The 22,061-nt window shown below is 49.8% G+C and overlaps 1 protein-coding gene across 1 annotated transcript in view; it reads left to right on the top strand.

Moving 5' to 3' along the window:
• The window catches only part of SYNPO2L (synaptopodin 2 like), a 59,761-nt gene that overhangs the window by 18,338 nt on the left and 19,362 nt on the right, over positions 1-22,061 (top strand). The window contains exons 2-3 of the mRNA XM_090057159.1: positions 12,152-12,303; positions 16,585-17,249. Coding sequence (XP_089913285.1) covers positions 12,152-12,303; positions 16,585-17,249 — 817 coding nt within the window. The remainder of the gene's footprint in view (positions 1-12,151; positions 12,304-16,584; positions 17,250-22,061) is intronic.

Genomic DNA, 22,061 nt, shown 5'->3' with positions numbered 1-22,061 from the left:
ATTATTTTTCCATATTCAGCAATTAAGTGAAAGCTGAGAGCTGGCATTTTCCAAGGGAGCCCTGAGTCTAGAAAGACTGAGAATTACTGCACTAGCCTGTTCCTTACGGGCCCTGCAAACCTCTTTTGACTACTCACACCACAGTTGCTTTCCTAGGGGAAGTTGTGTTCAACAGCAGGAGCAGAGGAAAGTCTTTGCAAAGATTTGGTTGTGATTAGGCAAGATGTGAAGCTACTGAGTTATCAGGATGCCTCTATTATTAGCAGCCCAGCTTGTGATCACCCCCCACATACCACTACCTAAATATAGTCTACCCTGAAGGACAGATGCTGCCAGTCCACATCTGATTCCCCTTGCATTCTGTTCCCAATAGTCAGGCTGAAATCCCTCTAGACACATCCATAATCACATCCATAATCACTTTGTCCTTTTGTCTCCCTGGCACTGTAAAAGGAAAATTTGACTGACACCCCTCCCCGCCCTGTCTTCCCTTTCTCTCAATACTTTTTCTCTTCCTTTCTTCTTCACTTGCTGCCCTAGCCATTCTTTTCTTCTCCACCTGCTTTTCCTTCTTCCTCCCTCTGATCCCATAAGATAAATTAGAGGAACAGAAAGGATAATGAAATAAATGTTAAAAAGGATGTATACATTGGGGTCTGTAAGGGAAGTCAGTTTTGGACAGAAGGAACAGAGAACAGCAGCTCAGACAGTAAAGGATTTGGAGGGAGAGTTGATGGAAAAATCTGAGCAGAACTATGCAGACATGAAATGGAAAGCCCAACTTTTGAGGAAAGACAGTTTGGTAGCTGGTCAATGGCTCCGAAGTGGGTTTAATTCCTTGCTCGGCCACAGCTCCCCTTGCAAACTTAGCCACGTCACTCACCACATCTGCATATTGTGACAGGAAGTGACACCCTCAGGTTACTGCATGTCTCTGCACAGGCTGGAAGTAGTGTAGCAGTGTTCATGCAGCCTTGCCACTGTCATTCATGCCCTGGAATGACACTGGAACAAAGCACTGTGTAGACGTACATTGTTTCCACTTTAGGAAGCAGCCCATCCAGAGCAGCATGGCACTTTTGGCGTGCTTTGCATAGTAAGCTTGCTGTGCATATGTAAGCTTGCTGTGCCCTAGATGATGATGTCGCCATGCCGAAGCTAGCTTTAAACTGGTTACCTCAGCTATAGGTAACTAATTTGTCTGATACCTGGGGACCTGGCAGAGGAAACACTATGACCACTAAGGCAGTTTTCCTAGTCGCTGGGGATAACCGCTTTTCTGGCACGGGGTAGTACCTGCAGAGGTAATGTACAGTTAGCCTCCCCCTTTCTCTTCCAGTGGGAAGTTCTTGGCTTTACGCCCACTTTGTGGAAATAGGAGACTCTGCCCTAGCTTGCTTCTGTGGCCATACAGCTGAGTGCAAGCGAAACTCAGGGGTATCCAAACCTCAAGCCTCTGGGCCTGGGCTTGCATGTAGGATGCCTGCCAAATGATTTGGAAACATCTGAAGCCCCAGGTGAGGGTGGAGGATGTTTGCTGGTAGTAGGGACACATATGGGTCTTGAATGACTCATGGATTTGGAATAGATTTGGCTTGGAACATGAAACATTTTCCTTAGCTCACCCCCCCCCCCCCAAACCTGAGTAAAGATGCAGTTGGTTGGCCCTTCTTGAGTTCTGTGCTGCTGTGGCTACACTGCTCACAGTACCTCAGCAAGCTAGCTGGGAAAAGCTCAGGTGTATTTGTACAAGCTGCAAGTGGCTTCAGTACAGATGCATCCAAACTCTCCATTGCTCACAGCCCACCAAGGCTGCTTCTAAAAGTGGAAGAGGCTCCCAGTCCTGATCCTTCCAAAGGATAGTATACAACACAGATAAGATTTCTCTTAAAATTTTAGTTCCCCTATCATTTCCCATCTCACCTAAGAGCTGCTCTCCCACAACCTTCTTTCTAGTGCAGCGTCAGGCTCTTTCCCCAGTTAATGGTGTTACAGTTCCTTGGATAATCAGCAGGGGGTATGACTCTGACAAGCAGAGCAAGTCCTTTAGCCCTAGTGGCAGACTGACCTTCATGCTGGGCAGCATGCTGGCACAATGCAGTTAAAGCATTACTACCCTCACACTGAGTGAGACATTTAAGCCAACATGTGGCTTTAAAGGTCTTCACAGTGTTGTAGCAGGGCCACATAAAAGCTGACAAGTTCCATGCAGAGGCAGATCATCTGAGATGTCACTGGCCCAATGTGCCAGGATGGTGGGGTTGTGGAATTAGTCTCCCTCCTTACTGTGTGACACGCATTTTCTTCCTCTCCCCAAAATATCTGCTTTCAGCCCCCTTGCTCTGTTCTCTCAGCAATCTCAGTGGAATCCAGGTAGGCTGCAGTCGTTAAAGCTGGTCTCTGAATACCCTGTTCCTATCTCTGCTCCAAAAAGGGGATTTCTAAACACATATAGAGTTGAATCTGGGAGTCTTTCAGATTTTTTTTAAGCATTTCTCTTCCTGGGTTGAAAATTGGCTTTTTTTTTCCAGGGAAAGAGAATGATAGGGAAAAGCTGGAGCCCTCTGGCCAGTAGAGAAAGGGCTGGTCTATGTACTCACACGCTGGCTCTGAGATTGCTACACTGAGTTTAGCTCACACCTTCAGTTATTCCGGGGCAAGCTTGTGTGCTGGCCAGGCCAAAGTCTTCCAGGCTATTCAGTGCTAGTGTCTGAGTGAAAATCCCTCCCAATCACAGCTGAGTCTGCTTTGGATTAGGTTCCTTACAGCCTTCTCTGTTCATTTTCACTTCCCCACCTCTGAACCTGGTTGAGCTGGGAGTGTGGAATGCACCAAAATCGACTCATATGCATCCAGCGTGGTCATCCCTGTGATCCTGTAATGCAGGGAGGGACCGTTCAGGGAGATAGACAAGAGTTTATTGGTTCCATCTCCACCACATCCCCACATCTAGCTGGCACAACCTGACATGAAGAAACAGGGTGACCCCTTTGATTTCTCTGGTATTGTGTACTGTAAGCCATTGTCTAACCTTGTGGTGCTCTCTCTCATTCTCTTTCTTATAATGCGAGACCTTTCATCCAGTGCTGAGCATGGAGCCCTTTGTCATGAAATAATGAGTGGCTTTGCTGGGAAGGCCCTTGGGGCAGTAGTGGACTTCCCCATCATTGACTGATGTGGTGTCTTGGCTGGTGGGCACATGACCTTTCATTTTCTATCTCTGTATACAAGAGGGGCCATAGGATAAGGAAGACAAGGTTCTTTGGGTGAATCTGATACCTTTTATTAGACCAACTTAAATAGTTGAAAACAAAATTTCTTAACAAGCTTTCAGGTTTAAAAACTCTTTGTCAGGCTGAGGAAGCATCTGCAGTTGGTGTGTGCTCTTCCTGGATGCAATGAATAGTAAAGAAGCCAGAGGCTGGTATGAATGCTAGAAAGGCAGTCAGTGAAGATGTACATTGAGGCATCAGTGGGTGAAAGACACAGAACAAGGGCACTGATAAGAACAGGAGAACCCACTCTCTCCAGTGAGTTACTGTGAGCTGAGGATGTATTTGGTAGCTGTGTTGGTCTGAGACAAAAATAAATGAAAAAATCTAGAACCCTTGGTTAAGAAATGATACCTTTTATTAGACCAACTAGGAAATTGCAAAAAAATAATTCTTTTTCTGCAAGCTTTTAGGCCCAAATGCCCTTCATCAGGCTCTGGGAAAATTAAAGATGGTAAGAAGTTCCCATAAGTAGGAAACAAACTTAATTTTTGCACAGAGGGACCTGGAGATAGAAAATCTGTCCCTCTGGGTCCATGAGAGTGTCTCTGTGAGTTGTTCTGAGTTGTTCTTTGTTGTGTAGATCAGGTAGGATTCTTTCTCTGGAGGTGTCAGATGGCAAGCAGGGAGGTTTAAATATCTTTCTTGTTGTTCTGCAATGAAGTTTAAAATCCAAAATTGGCTAAAATTCAGCATCTTCCATGTTTCAGGGATGTATTTGGTAGCCGTGTTGGTCCGAGACAAAAAGAAATACAAAAATCTAGAACTCTTGGTTCAGAAATGATACCTTCTATTAGACCAACTAGGAAATTGGAACAAAAAAAATTCTTTTTCTGCAAGCTTCTGGGCTCAAATGCCCTTCATCAGGCTCTGGGAAAATTAAAGATGTGAGCTGAGGAAGGGGATAAAGAGGCTTGATGATGAGGGGTGTTGGCTTTTGAACTGTTGGATGTGGCAGCTGAGATGAACCAATCCCTATTTTAAGCTTGCACAGGCAAAGCTCAGGGATGAGTCTCAGGAGCTGCAGAAAGATAAAGAGCCAGCAAGCACACAAACAACTCAGAGCACAAACAGTTCTCCCTGCATCTCTTTGCTCTGCTCTTGGGTCAGCCCAGGGAGGACTACTCCTCTGCCCTCTCCAGGCAGCCTGGAGCCCTGGGAATGCTCAACCCAGAGATGCAAATGGCTTGATTCTGGGGACAGGCTGTCACTGTCAAGGGAAACTCCTCCTCAGGTCCCCAGCCACTGCCTTTTATGGGAATTCTGACAGGGATGAAATCTCCTCACATGACCTCCCCCTTTTCTGGGGTTCCTCTGGGGGTACTGGGATGTTATGTTCAACTCAATCCGGTTTCCAAAGGGATGGAGCTACTGCCAGCCTTGGTAAGTCAGGCTGAAGAGCAATGACACCAGTGTATGTAGGGAAATGTGTCTTGCCCTGCCTGTGGTCACTGCGGGGGTTCCCCATACCACAGGTGCATGGGATCTCCTATTGCCCTGGCCTGCCCTGGTTTGCCCTGCCCTGCACATTAATGCCTGGGCAATAAGAGATAATCCTGATGGCACAGGGCAGAGTCTGCCCAGAGATCTAAGCCTTGACCCCACTCTCCAGATCTAGGCATGCTGAGAAGTCTACAAGGTAAGGTTTGCTCCCTGCCTGGCCAGATGGCATAGAGAGGACACTACAGAACTCATTCCTTCTCTGAGCTGGGATACATGTCCTAGTGCCACTGGGCCCTCTGATGTTATAGCTGACATTGGATACTGATCTGATAGTCTCTCCTTGCCCAGTAGCTGGTATAGCATTGGAGAAGGTCCTTTGGAGTTACATAAGTGTCAGTAAGAAAGACCACTAAGGCCAAATGGAAGACCTTTCACATTGCTGGGCACATGCAGAGGGAAGGCAGCTTTTAGGTCAAATTCAGTAGCGATATAAAAATGAGCATAAGATACTGTGACAAGAGTACCTCTACTAGAGTCTTTCTATCTGTGACTGTGCCCTCCTGTTATGGGCCAACTGCCTGCCTTCTCGCCTGCCATGCCTTGATCTTAATTAATTAATGGATGTTAATTAGCAGGAAGCTGCCCATTTTATTTGCCCTGGTGCCAGGGGGTGCTATCTGCAGCTCCTTTTTCTCCCCTACACCGCAGCCCAAGCCTTGCAGATGATACTGATGTGGTTTGAGCTGGACCTTGTTGTAGCTTGGCCCTCCCCTTGTCTTCCCTGGGCTTTCCACCGCCCTGTCTTGTTCTGTGCCTACCTGGCGCTCTGCTGCACCCTCTCTGTGAGGCTTCTTGCCGCCCCCTCTCTCTGGGACTTCTCGCTGCCCCCCCTCGCTCTGGGGCTTCTCGCTGCCCCCTCCCTCTGGGGCTTCTCCCTGCCCCCTTGTTCTGGGGCTGGGGCCAGTGGACCACAAATTGCTGCACCCTCTCTGGTGCCGAGGTCCCCACATCACCAGGGATCCCCTACAAGGCCTCCTCCAACCCCTAATAGCCTCACCTGGTCCTCCGGTGTTATAAAACTACAAACAAAAAACTCAAGCCCCTGGGGTATAACATAAAATCTAAGCTGTCTGGCTAACCATCCTTTAATCCCTATGAGGGAATCCTCCACCCCATAACGGCAAACAGGAGCTGCTTGTGCCATCAGGCTTCTCCACTCCGCTTGCTCCGGCAGAGCTCCTTCACCCTGGGCTGCCAGCAGAGAACTGCCCTGCTGGCCTCACCCTTGGAGTTTATATATGCCAGGCTCTTCCCCTTCCTGTCAGCTGACTCCCCAGCAGTTGCCCTAGCAACCCACACCTGTGCCTCTGCTTTGAGAGTAGCAGACACCTTAGTGTCCTGCTACACACCTTCCCTCATTAAAACCCTCACTCCCCGGGTGGGTCCTCACATTTTGGGGCATCGCCTTGGTCCTGGGTGTCTCTTGGCCTTTCTTTGGTCACCCGGTAACTTAGGAGGCAGAGGTTTTCAGGCGCTTCCTACTCGCCTTTTCCCCAAGGTTGCACCATGTGGGATTTGTGGGAGTTACCCTGCTACAGGTAATCCCCCCCACACCAGGCCGCCTTGGTAGAGTACTGCTTAGGCCTGTCTTTGCTCTTTGTTTTCAAATGTTCGTGAGCCAATGGGGGGACACTGTCACCATTGGCACAGCTTCCAGGTACCGGGTCGCATAATCCAGGAAAACTTGTATGTACTGGTTTCCAGTGCTAATTCGGGGAAGTAGCCCTACGATGTCCACCACCACCCTCTCAAAGGGAACCTCTACCAGAGGCAATGGAATAAAAGGAGACTTTGGGGGTGCCTTGGGCTCACTTTCTGGTAAACGGGATACGAAGTGCAATATCTTGCTTCGTTGTTGTAGCTTGGCCCTCCCCTTGTCTTCCCTGGGCTTTCCACCACCCTGTCTTATTCTGGTTCTACCTGCAGCTCTGCTACATCCTCTCTGTGAGGCTTCTTGCTGCCCTTTCTCTCTGGGACTTCTCACTGCTCCCCCTCATAGTTTCATAGTTTCTAGGGTTGGAAGGGACCGGAGTAGATCATCTAGTCCAACCCCCTGCCATGGCAGAAAAGAGTACTGGGTTCAAACGACCCCAGCAAGGTGTACATCTAGCCTCCTCTTAAAGACCCCCAGGGTAGGAGCCAGCACCACTTCTCTTGGAAGTTGGTTCCAGATCCTAGCCGCCCTGACCGTGAAGTAGCACCTCCTGATATCTAGCCTAAATCTACCCTCTGCCAGCTTGTGACCGTTATTCCTGGTCACTCCTGGTAGTGCTTGGGGGAACAGGGACTTCCCCAGTGCCTGCTGGTCCCCTCTGACTAGTTTGTAACAGGCCACTAGATCCCCCCTCAGCCTTCTCTTCTGGAGGCTGAACAGGTTCAGGTCCCTGAGCCTCTCCTCATAGGTCCTGCCCTGCTGCCCCCGATCATGCGAGTGGCCCTCCTCTGGACCCTCTCCATGTTGTCCACGTCCCTCTTGAAGTGCGGCGCCCAGAACTGGACGCAGTACTCCAGCTGCAGCCTGACCAGTGCTGCATAGAGGGGGAATATCACCTCCTTGGACCTGCTTGAGATGCATCTGTGGATGCACGACAAGGTACGGTTGGCCTTCTTGACTGCATCCCCACACTGCCGGCCCATGTTCATCTTGGAGTCAATGATGACTCCGAGATCCTTTTCTGCCTCTGTACTGACAAGAAGGGAGTTCCCCAACCTGTAGGTATGGTGCCGGTTGTTCCTCCCCAGGTGCATCACTTTGCACTTGTTGGTGTTGAATCCCATCCTATTCTCATCTGCCCACCCCTGTAACCTGTCTAGGTCTGATTGCAGCCTATTCCTCCCTTCTAGCGTGCCCACATCCCTCCACATCTTAGTATCATCAGCAAATTTGAACAGGGTGCTTTTTACCCCCTCGTCCAAGTCGCTAATGAAGATGTTGAACACAGCGGGCTCAAGGACTGAGCCCTGCAGAACCCCACTGCCCGCATCCTTCCAAGTCGAAAATGACCCATCCACCACCACTGTCTGGGTGTGGCCCTCCAGCCAGTTGGCGACTCAATTGACTGTGTGGATTTCGACACCACAGTCCCCCAGTTTCTTAATGAGAACGGGATGAGAGACAGTGTTGAAGGCCTTCCAAAAGTCCAGGAAGACTATGTCCACTGCTACCCCTGCATCTAAGGATTTGGTGATCTGGTCTGTGACCGCCAGACTGGAGGGAGAGGTGGGGATCCTCCCCGTGGGTAGTTGCCTGTGGAAGAAGGACCATCGCTGGTGCTACTGGTTGGGAGTAGATGTTATGATGTCCATTCCCCGCCCTAGATCTCGCCCACCACGACTTGTTGTTTATGTTCAGTTAGGGCAGTTCCTGGTCACTCTGCAGCCCGGGGGCCTCTCCGCGGTCATGTTGCCGGGCTCCACCACCCCTTGCTCCCCGGCCTTACGCCTCCTCTGATGCTCCCTCCTAATGTGCGACCCGGCTTCCTACGGACGGGCTGATTGCCTCACCGGTCTGACCGACCCTGATCCTAGAGTTCCTTGTACCCTGGGTGACCCGGGGCTGGGTCACGGTCAAAGCGGGGGTTTCACTACGGGGTCCTTAGCCCAAGCTCCCCGGCTATACCCCTCAGCTGGGTTATCCCTTTTAACAGGAAAACAAACCTGAAAACTGAAACTAGGTCCTCACAGCCCTACTGGCCGGGCCTCTAACCCGGACCTTCCCGGGCCCCTTTTTGGGCAATTCCTATCCTAGCCTGTGGTCGGAGCCGGCTGGTGTCACCCTCCGCTCGATAGCGCCTCCTTAGCGCTCTTCCGGGTCTCGGCCCTGCCTGGCAATGTCGCGTTCCCGCACTGGCGCCCCAACCCAGGACCTGCAAGTCCTGCTTGTCTCGGGTTCGCAGTCCCAAAATTCCCTGCCGCTTGATTCCTCATCCTTGACGCTCGTCGGCCACTCCTTGCTCGTTGTCCTGCGGCTGGCCGTGGCTGGTATCCTTCCCTCTGCCTGGGTACGCTGCTGCTCCCTGCTAGGGTTCCTGGTCCTTCCCTCTGGGGACCTTGCTGCTTGCTCCTCCCCGGAGTCCTCGGCTCCTCACAGTGAGGGGTTGGCAGCCCGTCCAGCCCGGGAGCTTCCTATCCCCCCTGCTGGGGGGTCTGTGGCCCATTCCCCTTTCAGGTCTTCTGCCTCGGTTGATGTAAGGCTCCCGGCTCGTTCTCTCCCCCGTCCCAGCTTGGCGGCCGCTTTTATCGCTGGCGTCCATTTGCCAGCTCCGGCTTCCGGTCGCATCGGCGTAAACAAGTGGCAGATGTCCCGCTCGGGCTCTGCCGCCACCGTGGGTAAGTCCCGTCCCGGTTCCCCGGGACATGGTCATAGAAGGCCACCAGGTTTGTCTGACAGGACCTGCCTCTAATGAACCCGTGTTGGTTGCCCCTAAGCATAATCTTCTCTGCTGGCCCCTCGTAGATATGCGCCAGAATAATTTTCTCAAAAATCTTGCCCAGGATTGAGGTAAGACTAACTGGCCTATAGTTTCCTGGGTCCTCCTTCCTCCCCTTTTTGAAGATGGGAACCCCATTGGCCCTCTTCCAGTCCTCTGGCACCACACCAGAGCACCACGAGTGCTCGTAAAGCCATGTCAGGGGTCCCTCAGTACTCTAGGGTGGAGATTGTCTGGACCAGCTGATTTGATTACATCCAGTCCTTCCAGAAGTTCCCGAACTAGTTCCTCACTAACCGTTGGCCTAGGTGTGCCTCCCCTGGGATATAAAGGGGGCCCAGAGAGGGGGTGACTGTTCCAGTCCCTGCTTAGGAAAATGGAGGCAAAGAAATTGTTAAATATTTTGGCTTTGTCGTCTGGTGTAACAACCAAATTTCCTAATCTGTCCTGCAGGGGCCCCACATTACCCAGAACCTTCTTTTTACCCCCTATGTATTTAAAAAAGGATTTCTTGTTGTCCTTAACCCGGGAAGCTAGTCCCAGTTCCATCTCTACCTTGGCCTTCCTGACTGCCCCGCTACATGCCCAAGCAACTGCAGTGTAGTCCTCCCTGGTGATGGCCCCTCCCTTCCATTGGGTGTACACCTCCCTTTTTGCTAGGAGACATTCCAGGATGCTTTTGGTGAGCCATGGGGGCTTATGTGCCCTCCTGCTCTGGGGCTTCTCGCTGCCCCCTCTCCCTCTGGGGCTTCCCGCTGCCCCCTTGTTCTGGGGTTGGGGCAAGTGCACCCCAAATTGCTGCACTCTCTCTGGTGCCGAGGTCCCCACATCACTGGGGATCCCCTATGAGGCCTCCTCCAACCCCTAATAGCCTCACCCGGTCCTCCGGTGTTATAAAACTACAAACAGAAAACTCAACCCCCTGGGCTGTAACATAAAATCTAAGCTGTCTGGCTAACCATTCTTTAATCCCTATGAGGGAATCCTCCACCCCATAACGGCAAACAGGAGCTGCTTGTGCCATCAGGCTTCTCCACTCCACTTGCTCTGGCAGAGCTCCTTCTCCTTGGGCTACCAGTGGAAAACTGCCCTCCTAGTTTCATAGTTTCTAGGGTTGGAAGGGACCTGAGCAGATCATCGAGTCCGACCCCCTGCCATGGCAGGAAAGAGTACTGGGGTCAAACGACCCCAGCAAGGTGTACATCTAGCCTCCTCTTAAAGACCCCCAGGGTAGGAGCCAGCACCACTTCTCTTGGAAGTTGGTTCCTGGCCTTACCCCTGGCGTTTATATATGCCAGGCTCTGCTCCTTCCTGTCAGCTGACTCCCCAGTGGTTGCCCTAGCAAGCCACACCTGTGCCTCTGCTCTGAGGGTAGCAGGCACCTTAGTGTCCTGCTACAGATACACACACTGGGCATTCAGTGGCCATGTGCTCGGGCCATAGCAACTAAGGGCCAGACTCCATTCTCAGTTACAGCAGCATACATACAAAGTAGTTGCAATGAAGTCAGAGTTACTCCAAGTCTACACTGATGTAATAAGGCTGAAGCTGGCCCAAGACAGCTCCCTGTGAATGTAAAGGATAGAGTGGCATGTCCATCACAGACTTGGGCTTGGGGATCTACAGCCAGGAGGGCCCCAACCTCCTCCTGAAGGCCCTGGACACGTTCATGTCATCATTGTGGATTTAGGCCTTGCATTCTGGAAGCAGACACAAGGCAGCAGATAACGCAGACAACTGAAGGGTGAAGAGAGCAAACCAGGGCGGTCCTACTTTAATTTATGCCTACACCATCCCTAATCCCCTAATGCTGCTGGAGGCAATTCATACCTGGTGCAACCCACTCCCACTGACCTTAGGGAGAGCTGAAGTCTCTTTCAGCCCTGTATTGTCTACCCTCCAGAATGCTGGTGGAATCTGTCCTTATTTTGCATAACCATTGAATGAGACAACAATGCTGGTTATACGGGATGGCTAGTTCCACCTCCCTCCTGATCATTGATTCCCAGGATCAGCTGATTTTTTCTGTTACCTACAGCCTTGTCCAACAGGGGAAACACCCCTGCCTCAGTGACATTACTTCTGAGTTACTCTAGGGAAAGAGAAGTGAGAGTGCATACCACAGCCCTGCTAGGCCTGCCACACAAACCAGTACCCTTGGGGACATGGTAGAGTGGGGTTTAGTGGGAAGAGAACAAGGAAATTTTCAGAAATGCTGCTGAGAGCCTGGACAGTGACAGTGTCTTGTCCCCCTACCCCAGCACTTCCCACAGGCATCTTTAGCTGAGGGTGAAGTCCTCCAAAGCTATTGCTAGCCACCATCCCATCCACACTAATTAATATTTGCTTCTTTATGCCTATCCAATCTCCAGGACCAGTCCCGATGCAGTGCTTGCAGCATATGTTCATGCCTGTTCCCAGGATCTGGAGGTGGAAGCAGGAGAGGCCACTTAGGGACAGATCACATTCTGCTGCCCGTCACTGTGGGAGTTTACCCCAGCCCAAGGGGAAGATGGGGGGAGCTGACATGCTCAGTTAGCTTAATGGATAAGTGGTAGTGTCCCCCTGTCCCCACCCCACAGATACAGACTCCCTCCACGCTAGGAGGGGGTGAAAGGAGAAGAGCCCCCAGCTGTTAATTTGCACTAATAGACTCAAATCTGACAGATGAACAGCTCAGCGCTGCACTTAGTGAAAGGTTCCCTGAGGGCTGTTGGGATTTATCAGGGTTGCTACAGGTCCCCAGGCTTAGCCAGGATTAAACTAGAACTCACCTAGCAGCCTGGCTCTTTGCTCAGGGTTGTGGGAAGGGGTTTGTTTCCCTTGTCTGTATTTGGCTTCTCTGGGGAAACCCAGAAGATAATTCAGTAACCCAATGAGTTTCAGTTGAATTCAACAGCCTTCCCCCCACCCTTTGCCCCTGCCCCTCTGCTTTTCTTCTTTCAGATCCGAAAGAGGAGCAAAGCGTGTCGGGGAGGCCTGTGGGAGAATGATGAACTGGTGTCCATCAATGGGAAGCCCTGCACTGGCCTCTCCCATGCCAGCGCCATGCAGATCATTGACTCCTCCAATGGCACCTTGCACATCTGCGTGAAAAGGTAAAAGCCATGCTCTTGGGCTTGGGGCAGGGACAGGAGCAGGGCACCACACTGCAGTACAGATCTATTCTGCTCAACACTTGTCATGCCTCTTCTTTCACATAACACAAGGCAGGGACCCAGGCTAGTGTGCCCCAGTGCTCTGGGGCATGGGAGGATGGTAGGAAATCAAGATTAGTGGAGGGCTTCCATTCAACAGCTGTGCAGGCACCTAGGACTTCCGTGCTATCTACATGCTGCTTCTTCCTAGGACTTAGGACTTCCCTGCTATCTTCCATGGATCTACATGCTGCAACCCAGTCACACAGCACAGCAACAGCAGGAAATAAACCTAGCTCCTACCTCTTGAGCCAAAGAAAGATCTCTCTTAGTTGCTAAGGGACTCCAAGTCATAAATGAGCCATTATGCCTCCATCCCATAGCATGCAGTGTTTCATTACAGTGATTAATGACATCAGGGACATTGCTCCGCTTGGGATAAGGCAAGTGTTATGTAAACTGGGATAGTTACAATAAAGGAAAGAGTAAAGTAGTGATGATCCTGGGGGTGTTATTTATAGCATGTCACAATACTAGAGTGTGAACAGACCTATCAAGAGGTCATAGGTGTATGCCCAGGTATGTCCTCCTGTCCAGCCTAATTTCTTGCTGACTGAGGCCCTGACCCAGCAAAGCACTGAAGCACAGGCCTAACTTTAAGCACATGAGTAGCTCCTGTGTGACAAAAGTTAAACTAGGGTGTTTATACACATGCTTGGGGGGGGGGGGCTTTAATTACAGTGGCTCCGAGAACCGCTCTAATTAAAGCACCCAGAGCATCTCATGTATCAGTGTCCCTGTGCTTCACAATGGCGGCAGGGGCATTTCATCTAAAGCTCACCACTGGAGCCTGCTGGAGCGCGGTAATTACCATGCTCCATCAGAATTGATTAATCGTGTCTGCCCCAACCTGCTGTAATTACAGTACATCAGAGAAGCTTCCTGCTCGTGTATAGGTACCCCTAGGCTAATGCCTTAGGGTTGATTTGGTCAGCCCAGGCACAGGAGTAAAGCATGTTGTGAGAGATGGCGAAGACTTGTTAGGCCCCATCTAATATATTTTCCTGCAACTGCAGAATTGTCTCCTGCCATGCACCAGCCTGCACAAGGCACTGAAATGTCCCAGGCAATGGAGTTTCTGCAGTGTTGAAGTGAGAGAATATTTGGTTCCTGGACAAGGGTGAGAAAGAGCTACTGATCCCCTGTGAAGTGGGACCTAAAGAGGCAGTGCTTAGAGAGAAAAGAAGGGGAAAATGAAGTTCACCTCATCCAACATTACTAATTGAATCTACACCTGGTTGTATAGTGAGCCAGTGCTTGCAGCAATTGTGGTGCACTCATTCAAGGCTTTGGGCTCCTGGCAGTGATTCAGAGTGATAACAGAGGCCTCCAGAAGGCATTTAGAATAGCACTGATCCCCCTCTAGGCCTTATCTCACTACACCAGCCTGCATTTCACTGAGCCAAAATCAACACCCTTATAATTAGCTAAGTGGCCCTGCAAGTTCCTCTCAGGGTATGTGGATCAGCTGGTTGGAGCAGCATTAGATGGCTTTGGGATAGCATAACCATCTGGCCATGTCCCATGCAATAGAGGGACTCACCAAATGCTGCTGCTTATTATAACTCTAGTCCCTGAGGCATATTTATAGTCTTGCATGGTGCAGCATTCATTTCCTGTGCAATGAGTGCAGAGTGTATGTGTGCTGGTGGGGAGGGTGAGGAAAGAGAGTGATTGGGTAGGAGGAGGGGTATTACCCTCCACACAGTAACACTTTGCACTTCTCTGGTCTAACAGTTAAAGAAAAAGTCTTGGAGGCAGGACTCATCTGTCACTCTGCCTCCAACAGCAAGCCATAAAAATAAGTGTTCCTTTAAGAAATAAGGAGTGGAAGGACGGAATTAATGCAACTGTTAGCCATTTAGTTTTAGGATAGATAGACTTGAGAGTAGGAGGGGAGAGGAGATTTGTGTAGCCAGAAGCAGGAAGAGAAGTGGTTCACACAATCACAAATTGGACAGGAGGAAATTCAAATGACTGCAAAGGATGGGGACTCTCTCTTAAGATCCATACAACAAAAATGTTTGAGAACCTCCAAACCTGAAGCTTCCCAACAAAGCAAGCTCTCCCTCCACCTGAGTCCTTTCAGTTTCCATCCCACAATCTCTCTTTCATAATCTGCACCCATACTTCAATTAGAGAATCGGAAAGAACCCCCAAGGCCCTGTGCCTAATGCATTAGCTAGGTGGCACTACATGCATTTTGTGGTGCTGTAGGAGCCTGGCTGTTGACTACAAGTTTCTGGGAGGAAACAGGCTCTTCAGCTTCTGGTACTATTGCTTTAAATTGCAGTACATCATCATAATACTTGGTGCTCCGTCTCCTTCCCTATCCTCTGGAGATGATGGAGCATGCCACAGCCTCCATGCCCATCTGCCATCAATGTTAACACCTTCCATATCATCATTAGGGCAGTGAGGGTACACATTTCAGTAGGACCCAATGATTATTGAGCCCAAATCCTATTTTTATTCAGGCATTTAGAATTGTTTATGAGATTCACCTGAAGGCCCTAAGTCATTGTGGACACAGGATTTTGACTTTTAAGACACTTGGGTACTAATAACAATTTTTTCTTATAGCAACATTGCTACTTAAAGTATTCAGTTAATTCAAGCATCAATTTATATTTCTTAAACCATGCCATGTAGAAGAGATGCCCCTGCATCCAGCATTTGCAATGTGGGTACAGGCTGAGAAAGGGTCACCACCTCCATTGCTGGTATTGCAGTAGTCATGCCTCTGACTAGATAGCAGCTATCTGAGCTTGATTTTTCAAGCTCTTCTTTTTTTGGAATATGAAACTCAGTCTTTTTTAATCACCTTTTCCCAGAATAAGGGCTGAGTCTCCAAAGTCCAGCTCAGTGCATACCTGGCTCTAATCAGAGTTTAGACACATCAGGTTTTAGATAATAAGAACTGCAGGATTTGTCCCCCGTGAGAACCCCTGGGCCATGTCAGAAAATCCTTCCTCAGCCTTTCAGTCTCATAACTTCCACTAAGATTTTGCCTGAGTAGAGACTTCAGGAATGGCTTTTGGCATACAGAGACAAAAGTCAAAGACCACATGATTCTTTCCAAGCCTAAGTTGTGCTGGAGAATGGAGGAGGAAGAGCACCGCCCAAAAATGCAGCCTCAAGACAAACTGCCTTTGGAATCATGATAACCCTCAAGGTCTAGGGCAGGGGAGAGAAAGCTGCCACCTGCTATTCCTATAGAGCAGACATAGCTGATCAACCACAGCCAAGCTAGGCATCAGAATGATGGACAATGACCTGTACTGTCTCCAACCTAGGACACAAATCTAGCTAACCCCCTAATATCAGAGAGAAAGGCAAATATCACTCCTGACTGGGGCCTACACACACCCATGCAGAAGGTGCCAATGCCCTTGACCCACTGTACCTATATTAAAGTCACTTGCCTATAGGTCTCCAAGAGGAGGGAGTCATCTCTCCTTTCTGACACTTATGAGAGTCGTTTGAAAGCACCATAGTTCCAATGCCTGATTTGGGGTTCCAGCATAAGTCAAAGCAGTTTCAAAGCAGCCCTACAATGTCCACTTGCTAACAGGTCTCAGGGACCATTCCAGCTAGGAGAAGCAGGGGCATACTACCCTGTCTCCTGCAGGGTAGTCTGGCAGGGAGAGATTTGCTTTACAGGCTTTTTGCCAGATAGGGATTCCACCTAGCCCAGAAGAAAAGACTGGAAAGTTTGTAAGTGGCTTTGGGGCTTGTTTGTATTATTGGATAATCTGATTTTGTAGTGTTTTAAACTCATTTTGCATAGGGATTAAGGACTGGACAGGGGAGAGTGGCTTACTGTGGCCCCGGAGGCATGGGCTGAATCTTGCTCTAGACTCGTGCTAGTGGTTGCCCCCAGTTGACTCAGTTCTAATTTAAGGCTGGGGGTTCAAAGTCAGCCAGATGTGAGACTGGTCACATTGCTCCCTCGTGTACTGATGGTTGTAGACACTAGGGTGCTGTGACCATGTGGGCCTGATGAGTTTCAAGGCTTAGGCAGCCCTTTGACTTAAGGACTGGAGAAAAGGGCCAGAATGGTGAAGCTTAGGTCACCTATCCCTCCCCTGGGCTGTGGGCATCCCTTCACACCCTGGGAACCTTCTGCTAAGCTCTCACATCAACCAAACTTCACCAGTGCACTCTTTTTTCTCTCCATAGGGCAACTGGTGGAGACCAGGCTGCCACACGACTCCTGCGCTCCCCTTCCCCTGGAAAGCCACGGGTGCTCTCCCCTACCTCCCCAGTCAGCCCCATGCCCCAGCTGCTCAGCCCAGAGCCATCAGGTGCCCCAACCACCACTCCACCTGAGCAGCAGCGGATGAGGCTACAGCAGCTGGAGAGCATGACTTCGCCCCCAGACAGCGAGGCATACTATGGTGAGACAGATAGCGATGCTGACAACATTGCTCAGGAGAAACAACGGCGGGCCCGAAAAAAGACCCCTCGCTCCCCACCAGGGGGCTCCAACAACAAGGTGGATGCACCACAGGATGAGGTTTCCCTCTCTGAGCAGAGCGGCTATGACAGCACCCTTGAGGCTGCGGTGCAGGATGGTGAAGGAACTGAGAATGTGAGTGGGGTGGCCAAGAGAGAGATCGTGTACCAGCCTGGCAGCCACATGGAGACCCCCTTCTCGGAGAGTGAGGTGCTGCTGCAGCTGCCTACACCAGAGGGAAAGGAAGCATGCTCAGAGGCCATGCTCCTGCCCCATGCCACCAAGACCATCCGAGCTGAGCGCCATCTCATCCCCATGGTGGGGCCAGTGGAACACCCAGTAGATGAAGATCTAACCACCACCTATGTCGAGAAAGCCAAACAAGCCAGTAAGTGCCCCTGGACAAACCTCTCCCTTGCTTCCCACTCATCCTAACTCCCCATTTGATCGGGTCACCCTGTTTAAAGTCTCACCACTGATATCACTCAGCAAACTGTGGGATTCTATTTACCTAGCTTGGAAAGATGCTGGGCCAGGCCAACTAGGCAGAGATTGGACCATGTAGGTCAGGCAGGCCAAGGCTTTCTCCCTGTGGACTCTTGTCTGCTCCATCACAAGTTATGGAAAGAGCTCAGGAGTCTAGAACTGAAGCATAAAAACTGGCCCAACTGCTTCTGCAGCCCAGTGATATCTGCTGGCTACAAGAGAGATATTACTGCTTATTAGCATGGCTTGGGTTGAAAGAGCCCCATTCATTTTCTAACCTTTCTGTGTCCAAGCCAAGAGGCTCCAGCGCAGCTCAACTTTCTCTACCACATAGTTCCTAAGAAGTGAGCAGTGAGATGATCTACACAATAGGACCACCCCAAATATTATTATTAGCAGCATATTTCTTATTGGCACTGTCCCTTCCACTTTGTTAAGTTCAGGAGAAACCTGCCTGCTTTTTTCCCCACATTTGGAGGGTGATATCTATGCAGTTTTCTTTCTATCAGGAGAAATGTGCCTATGTACATGGGATGGAGCTGGTCAACTCCAGTAGAAGAGCTTGTTGCCCTTGCCTGGTCAGCTCAGGGCTGCCAATAAGAAGATACAGGGACTGGAGGAGAGTAAATCTAAGTAAGCTGTTAGTGCCTGTGAGGGGAACCTCATCCCTAGGAAACAGGGATGAAGCACCAGAAAAACACCAGAGAAAGCAACTCTTCGTGGGTACCTGGGAGGTACCCTAGAAGGGACCCAATGGGAGTTTTATATCTTGAACTTCTGTGGCTCTAGGATTCCTTGTCCTTTCTGCTTTTCCTTCCCTGGGATCATACAGTAAACCTCACAGCTGCTCAGGTTTGTGGAAGTCATGGCCAGAACACATCTTAGCTGTGATCATGTCTGAGTCCCATGCTGGCTCTCCCATCCTCCAGGGTTGTTTCTGAACTTTAACATAGGCAGTGCTTCTATGATCTCACTGGTAGCTGCTTCACCGAGACTCTCTCCAAGAGGATGTATCTCTGAATAGCAAACCCAGCCCAGCTGTTAGTTAAGTCTTATTTAAAGACATCACATTTGCATTTCATTGTCTGTTTCTCCCTCCCCTTCCTTCTATCCTTTCCTCATAAATTTGCAGAGAGACATTACAGGCCAGGAAAAATCTAGTACCTGACTCCCAGTCCCCTTTTCTGACCATAAGACATGCTCCTTCCAAAGCTAACAGGAACTGCAAGGCAATGGCTTCAGCTTGTGCTTTTCTCCCTTCCCAGGCATGAACCTCCCTGGATCTCCATGGTCCCTGGGAAATTTTGGGAAATGCTTCCAAATCAGATTTCATTCCTCCCAGAAGGCCACTAAGGCACTGTTCCCCCCGTGTTCCCCCCCGCCACACTGCAGATACAGTCCAGCTCTTTGCCCTCAGACCCAATTTGGCAGTGGTATTAGCCTGGTTGCTGGGTCTGTTTGCTCCCCAAAAGGCTGAGAACTCACTGCCCCTTGGACAGCAGCAAAACCAACACTTGCAGCCTCCCTGTGGTTGGAGCTATTTTTTCCCCTTCGAATAAGGTACAAACATGAGATGAATGCTGAGAAAGGCACATCCAGCTGCTCTTTGCCACCTGATAAGTCTGGGCACTGAGTGAGCAATTGCTTTACATCAGGGCTTATTTCCATGGACAGAGTCAGCACAGATGGCTCCCAGGAGAGCCACCTCTTTAATACAAAGCATTTTTTGGTGACAGAATAATATCCTGTGGCAGAAGCTGATGTAACCACATCGCAAGCTAGACCAAGGGTTCCTAGAACCACTACAGCCTGAGCTAATCATTTACTTTCCTAATATACTCCCTTTTGAATTAAGCAGGTCAGGTTTCTGCCAGGTGCCCTGATGTATGAGCTCTCAGAATGGCTTCCCAAGGTGACAGCACTCCATGGCATACCACATAGCTAACACAGCCTTCCCTGGCTCCCCAGTGGGAAAGGAAGGCAGGCAGTCATACTCTCTTTTGCCATAGTGCAATGGAAAATAAGCTACAAATGACAATAAATAGTACTGGGGAGGGGAGGACAAGAAGGACAAACATGCTACATGAGGGAGAGAGAGAGAAAGAGAAAAGCTCTTGCACCTAAGATAAACACATGCTGCTGTTCATGGGTTTGAGTGAACTGTGGTCTATGCCAGCTTCTGTAGGGAGCCTGTCTGGAGAGGAGGTGTGGGAACACAAGGTGAATACAGCTCCCCCCCCCACCCAAAGGTGCTGCCAGAAAGTTGAGGACCAGCCAGTGTAGTCCCAAATTGCAGTCATGGTACAATGATGCTGTGGCCTGTCTGCTGTCTCCAGGTGACTAGTGCAGGGACAGTCTAGGAGGCTCTATGCTTCTTCAGAGCTATACAGTGGATCTCTGGGGTGTTTTCAAGCCCTGGGAATGACTAGAATCATTCTCCTGTGCTCTAAACTCCATCTTTAACCAGGGTCATCTCTTCTGTCTTCTCAATCATGTCATTAGAACACAGTCTCTTATTTTCAGGATTTGTTATACATGTTCTCAGAGGTAGAATGGATCCCGTTTTCCCCTCACAGAAATGCAAAAGACAAGCAGACCAGTTCAGGGCTCTGGTCCCAGCTTGTTATCTGCTGCAGGAATTTGAATCAGTGCAGAAGTGCTTCAAAATATCTCAATTTAAACTGACCCACTGGATTATTTTTGGTGCCTGGGAGTCAAGGCAATCCATGTATGGTGGAGAAGAAGGGGACACTTCCTTCTCTGCTTTATGTGGGCCCAGCTGCCTGTACAGGTTCAGCAGAGGGACCGCATCCCAGCTTGGAAAAGGAAGCCCCTTTTTTAAGCCTGATGCATAGGCTGCATTGCTCAATGTGGTAGGATGCTTATAAATAAATGTCATATTCAGTGGAGCATGTGAGCTGTCTCCCAGTTCAGATGGTGAATGCTATTGCTGCTCTCAGCCTGCTGGAAGGTGTGGGTACAGCAGGAGCTACAAAGAAGATGGAGCATTGGGACATCACTTTGAACCTTTTGCACTAAAACCTTCATTTTGCCCTTGACAGGGGCAGCCTTAGAAGCTACAACTCTTTGATGATCACAGCTGAATGTCAGTGGGTTCTGGGATGCCCAAGGGGGCAGGGTTGGGGGTAAGGATTAATTAAGAGTCCTTCCAGTTCTGGTCTTGACTGTTATAGGTGGGAAAGGTATGACGAGGGAGGCATTCAGTCATCGATTACTGTCTGTCCCATGGGAATCATGTCCCATGAGGTCTGCTTCTAGCAGCATTGTGCATGGGCGACTGGTGCCTCCCAAGTCTGGGAGGGCACCAGATTGCCGATGAGATTGCTGATCTCAGGGGGTGCACATGTACCTACATGTGCCCCCTACGCATTGCTAATGTCATGGTACAATGACAGGGAGGGACCTTTGTTCCATGCTGCCCCATAGACAGGCAACCACTTCCCTGGTTTAGTCACGAGCAAGATGTGGGATCTCACTTTGGCCCATATTTGCTGGGGATTGTTACTGCTTCCCCCAGGGAGGTCAAGAGGCTTACCACTTGTAAGCAAGCATGGATTTGCCTTAGCTTAAGGAACTGTCACTTAATACGAACAGTTAACTTTCATCGTCTTGGATCTTTGCAGGTTAGAATGAGGCCATTACAGAGATGACAGTGAGATAATTACCCAGTTTTACTTGAGCTTGTGTAACATGAAGGTTGTGCTTGTGTCTTTGGTTGATGATTTCCTTCTGGCCTGGGACAGAGGTCATGTGCCAGGATGGGTTGGGCAGACTGATCAGGAGCTGTGTTCTTACTCTCCTGGAAGGCCTAGTCAGAGTGCATGGAGTCACTCTTCAGTGGTGCCATTCACTAATGGCAGGAGAAAATATTCTGTGGGGGCTCAGGAGTGCATGGTGGGGGATCTGGGCATGGTACTGTGGCAGTGGTACTGGAGCAGTGGAGCCACACAGGTGGCTCCACACCAAGTGGCACTGTGTACTGTGGGATGGTGGCACTGTGGTGCTGCTGTTGTTGCTGGCCGCTGCAAAATTAGTTTGTGGGGCTAAGCCCCGTTAGCCCTGGCCTTCCACTGCCTGTCTGCCATTTACTCTTTTCTTACTGATTTTAAAGTATTCCTAGCTAATGGCTCATCCTCTTCTGGGGCTTTCATCTAGGAGATCCCACAACTTTCCCACTCGGCATCCTTCTTGTTCACCATGTGTCTGCTCTTCCTGGGGTGAGGTAGAGATATTGTGAACTGAAGCACTCTCAATAGATTTCTGAGAATCTGGTTTATATCTGACCCATAACCCACAGGTTTTCCAGAACCTCACGAAGAGACAGACTTGGATGAGTGTGCCCTGGCTCAAGATAAATCCAGATAGATGTGATACTCTTGGGCAGAGGAAAGTACTGTGAGCATCTTGAGTTGTTAGGAGGCTGATCCTGGTACTAGAAAATATGGCTGCCCTTCATCTCAGAGGTTTCCAGTCTCAAACTCCTAGGTTGTAATAAGGTCCTGAAAAGCCTTTAGCTTTCAGTTTTCCTTGGCCTGGTCCTTGCTGCAGTTTTCCAAACCTTTGTCACTTCCAGGCTGTAAATTTTTTGTACTGCAATTAGAGTCATGCATAAAGACTATCAGTGGATCCACTCAGTGTGGAATACAGCTGCCTGCCCTTTGGGTGCAAGCATGTCTTTATAGAGGTTTGTGCA

Source organism: Crocodylus siamensis, chromosome 7 (assembly GCF_052110815.1).
Source record: "Crocodylus siamensis isolate JL-2025a chromosome 7, ASM5211081v1, whole genome shotgun sequence".
Taxonomy (NCBI): domain Eukaryota; kingdom Metazoa; phylum Chordata; order Crocodylia; family Crocodylidae; genus Crocodylus; species Crocodylus siamensis.
This window is presented reverse-complemented; position numbering and strand designations above follow the sequence as displayed.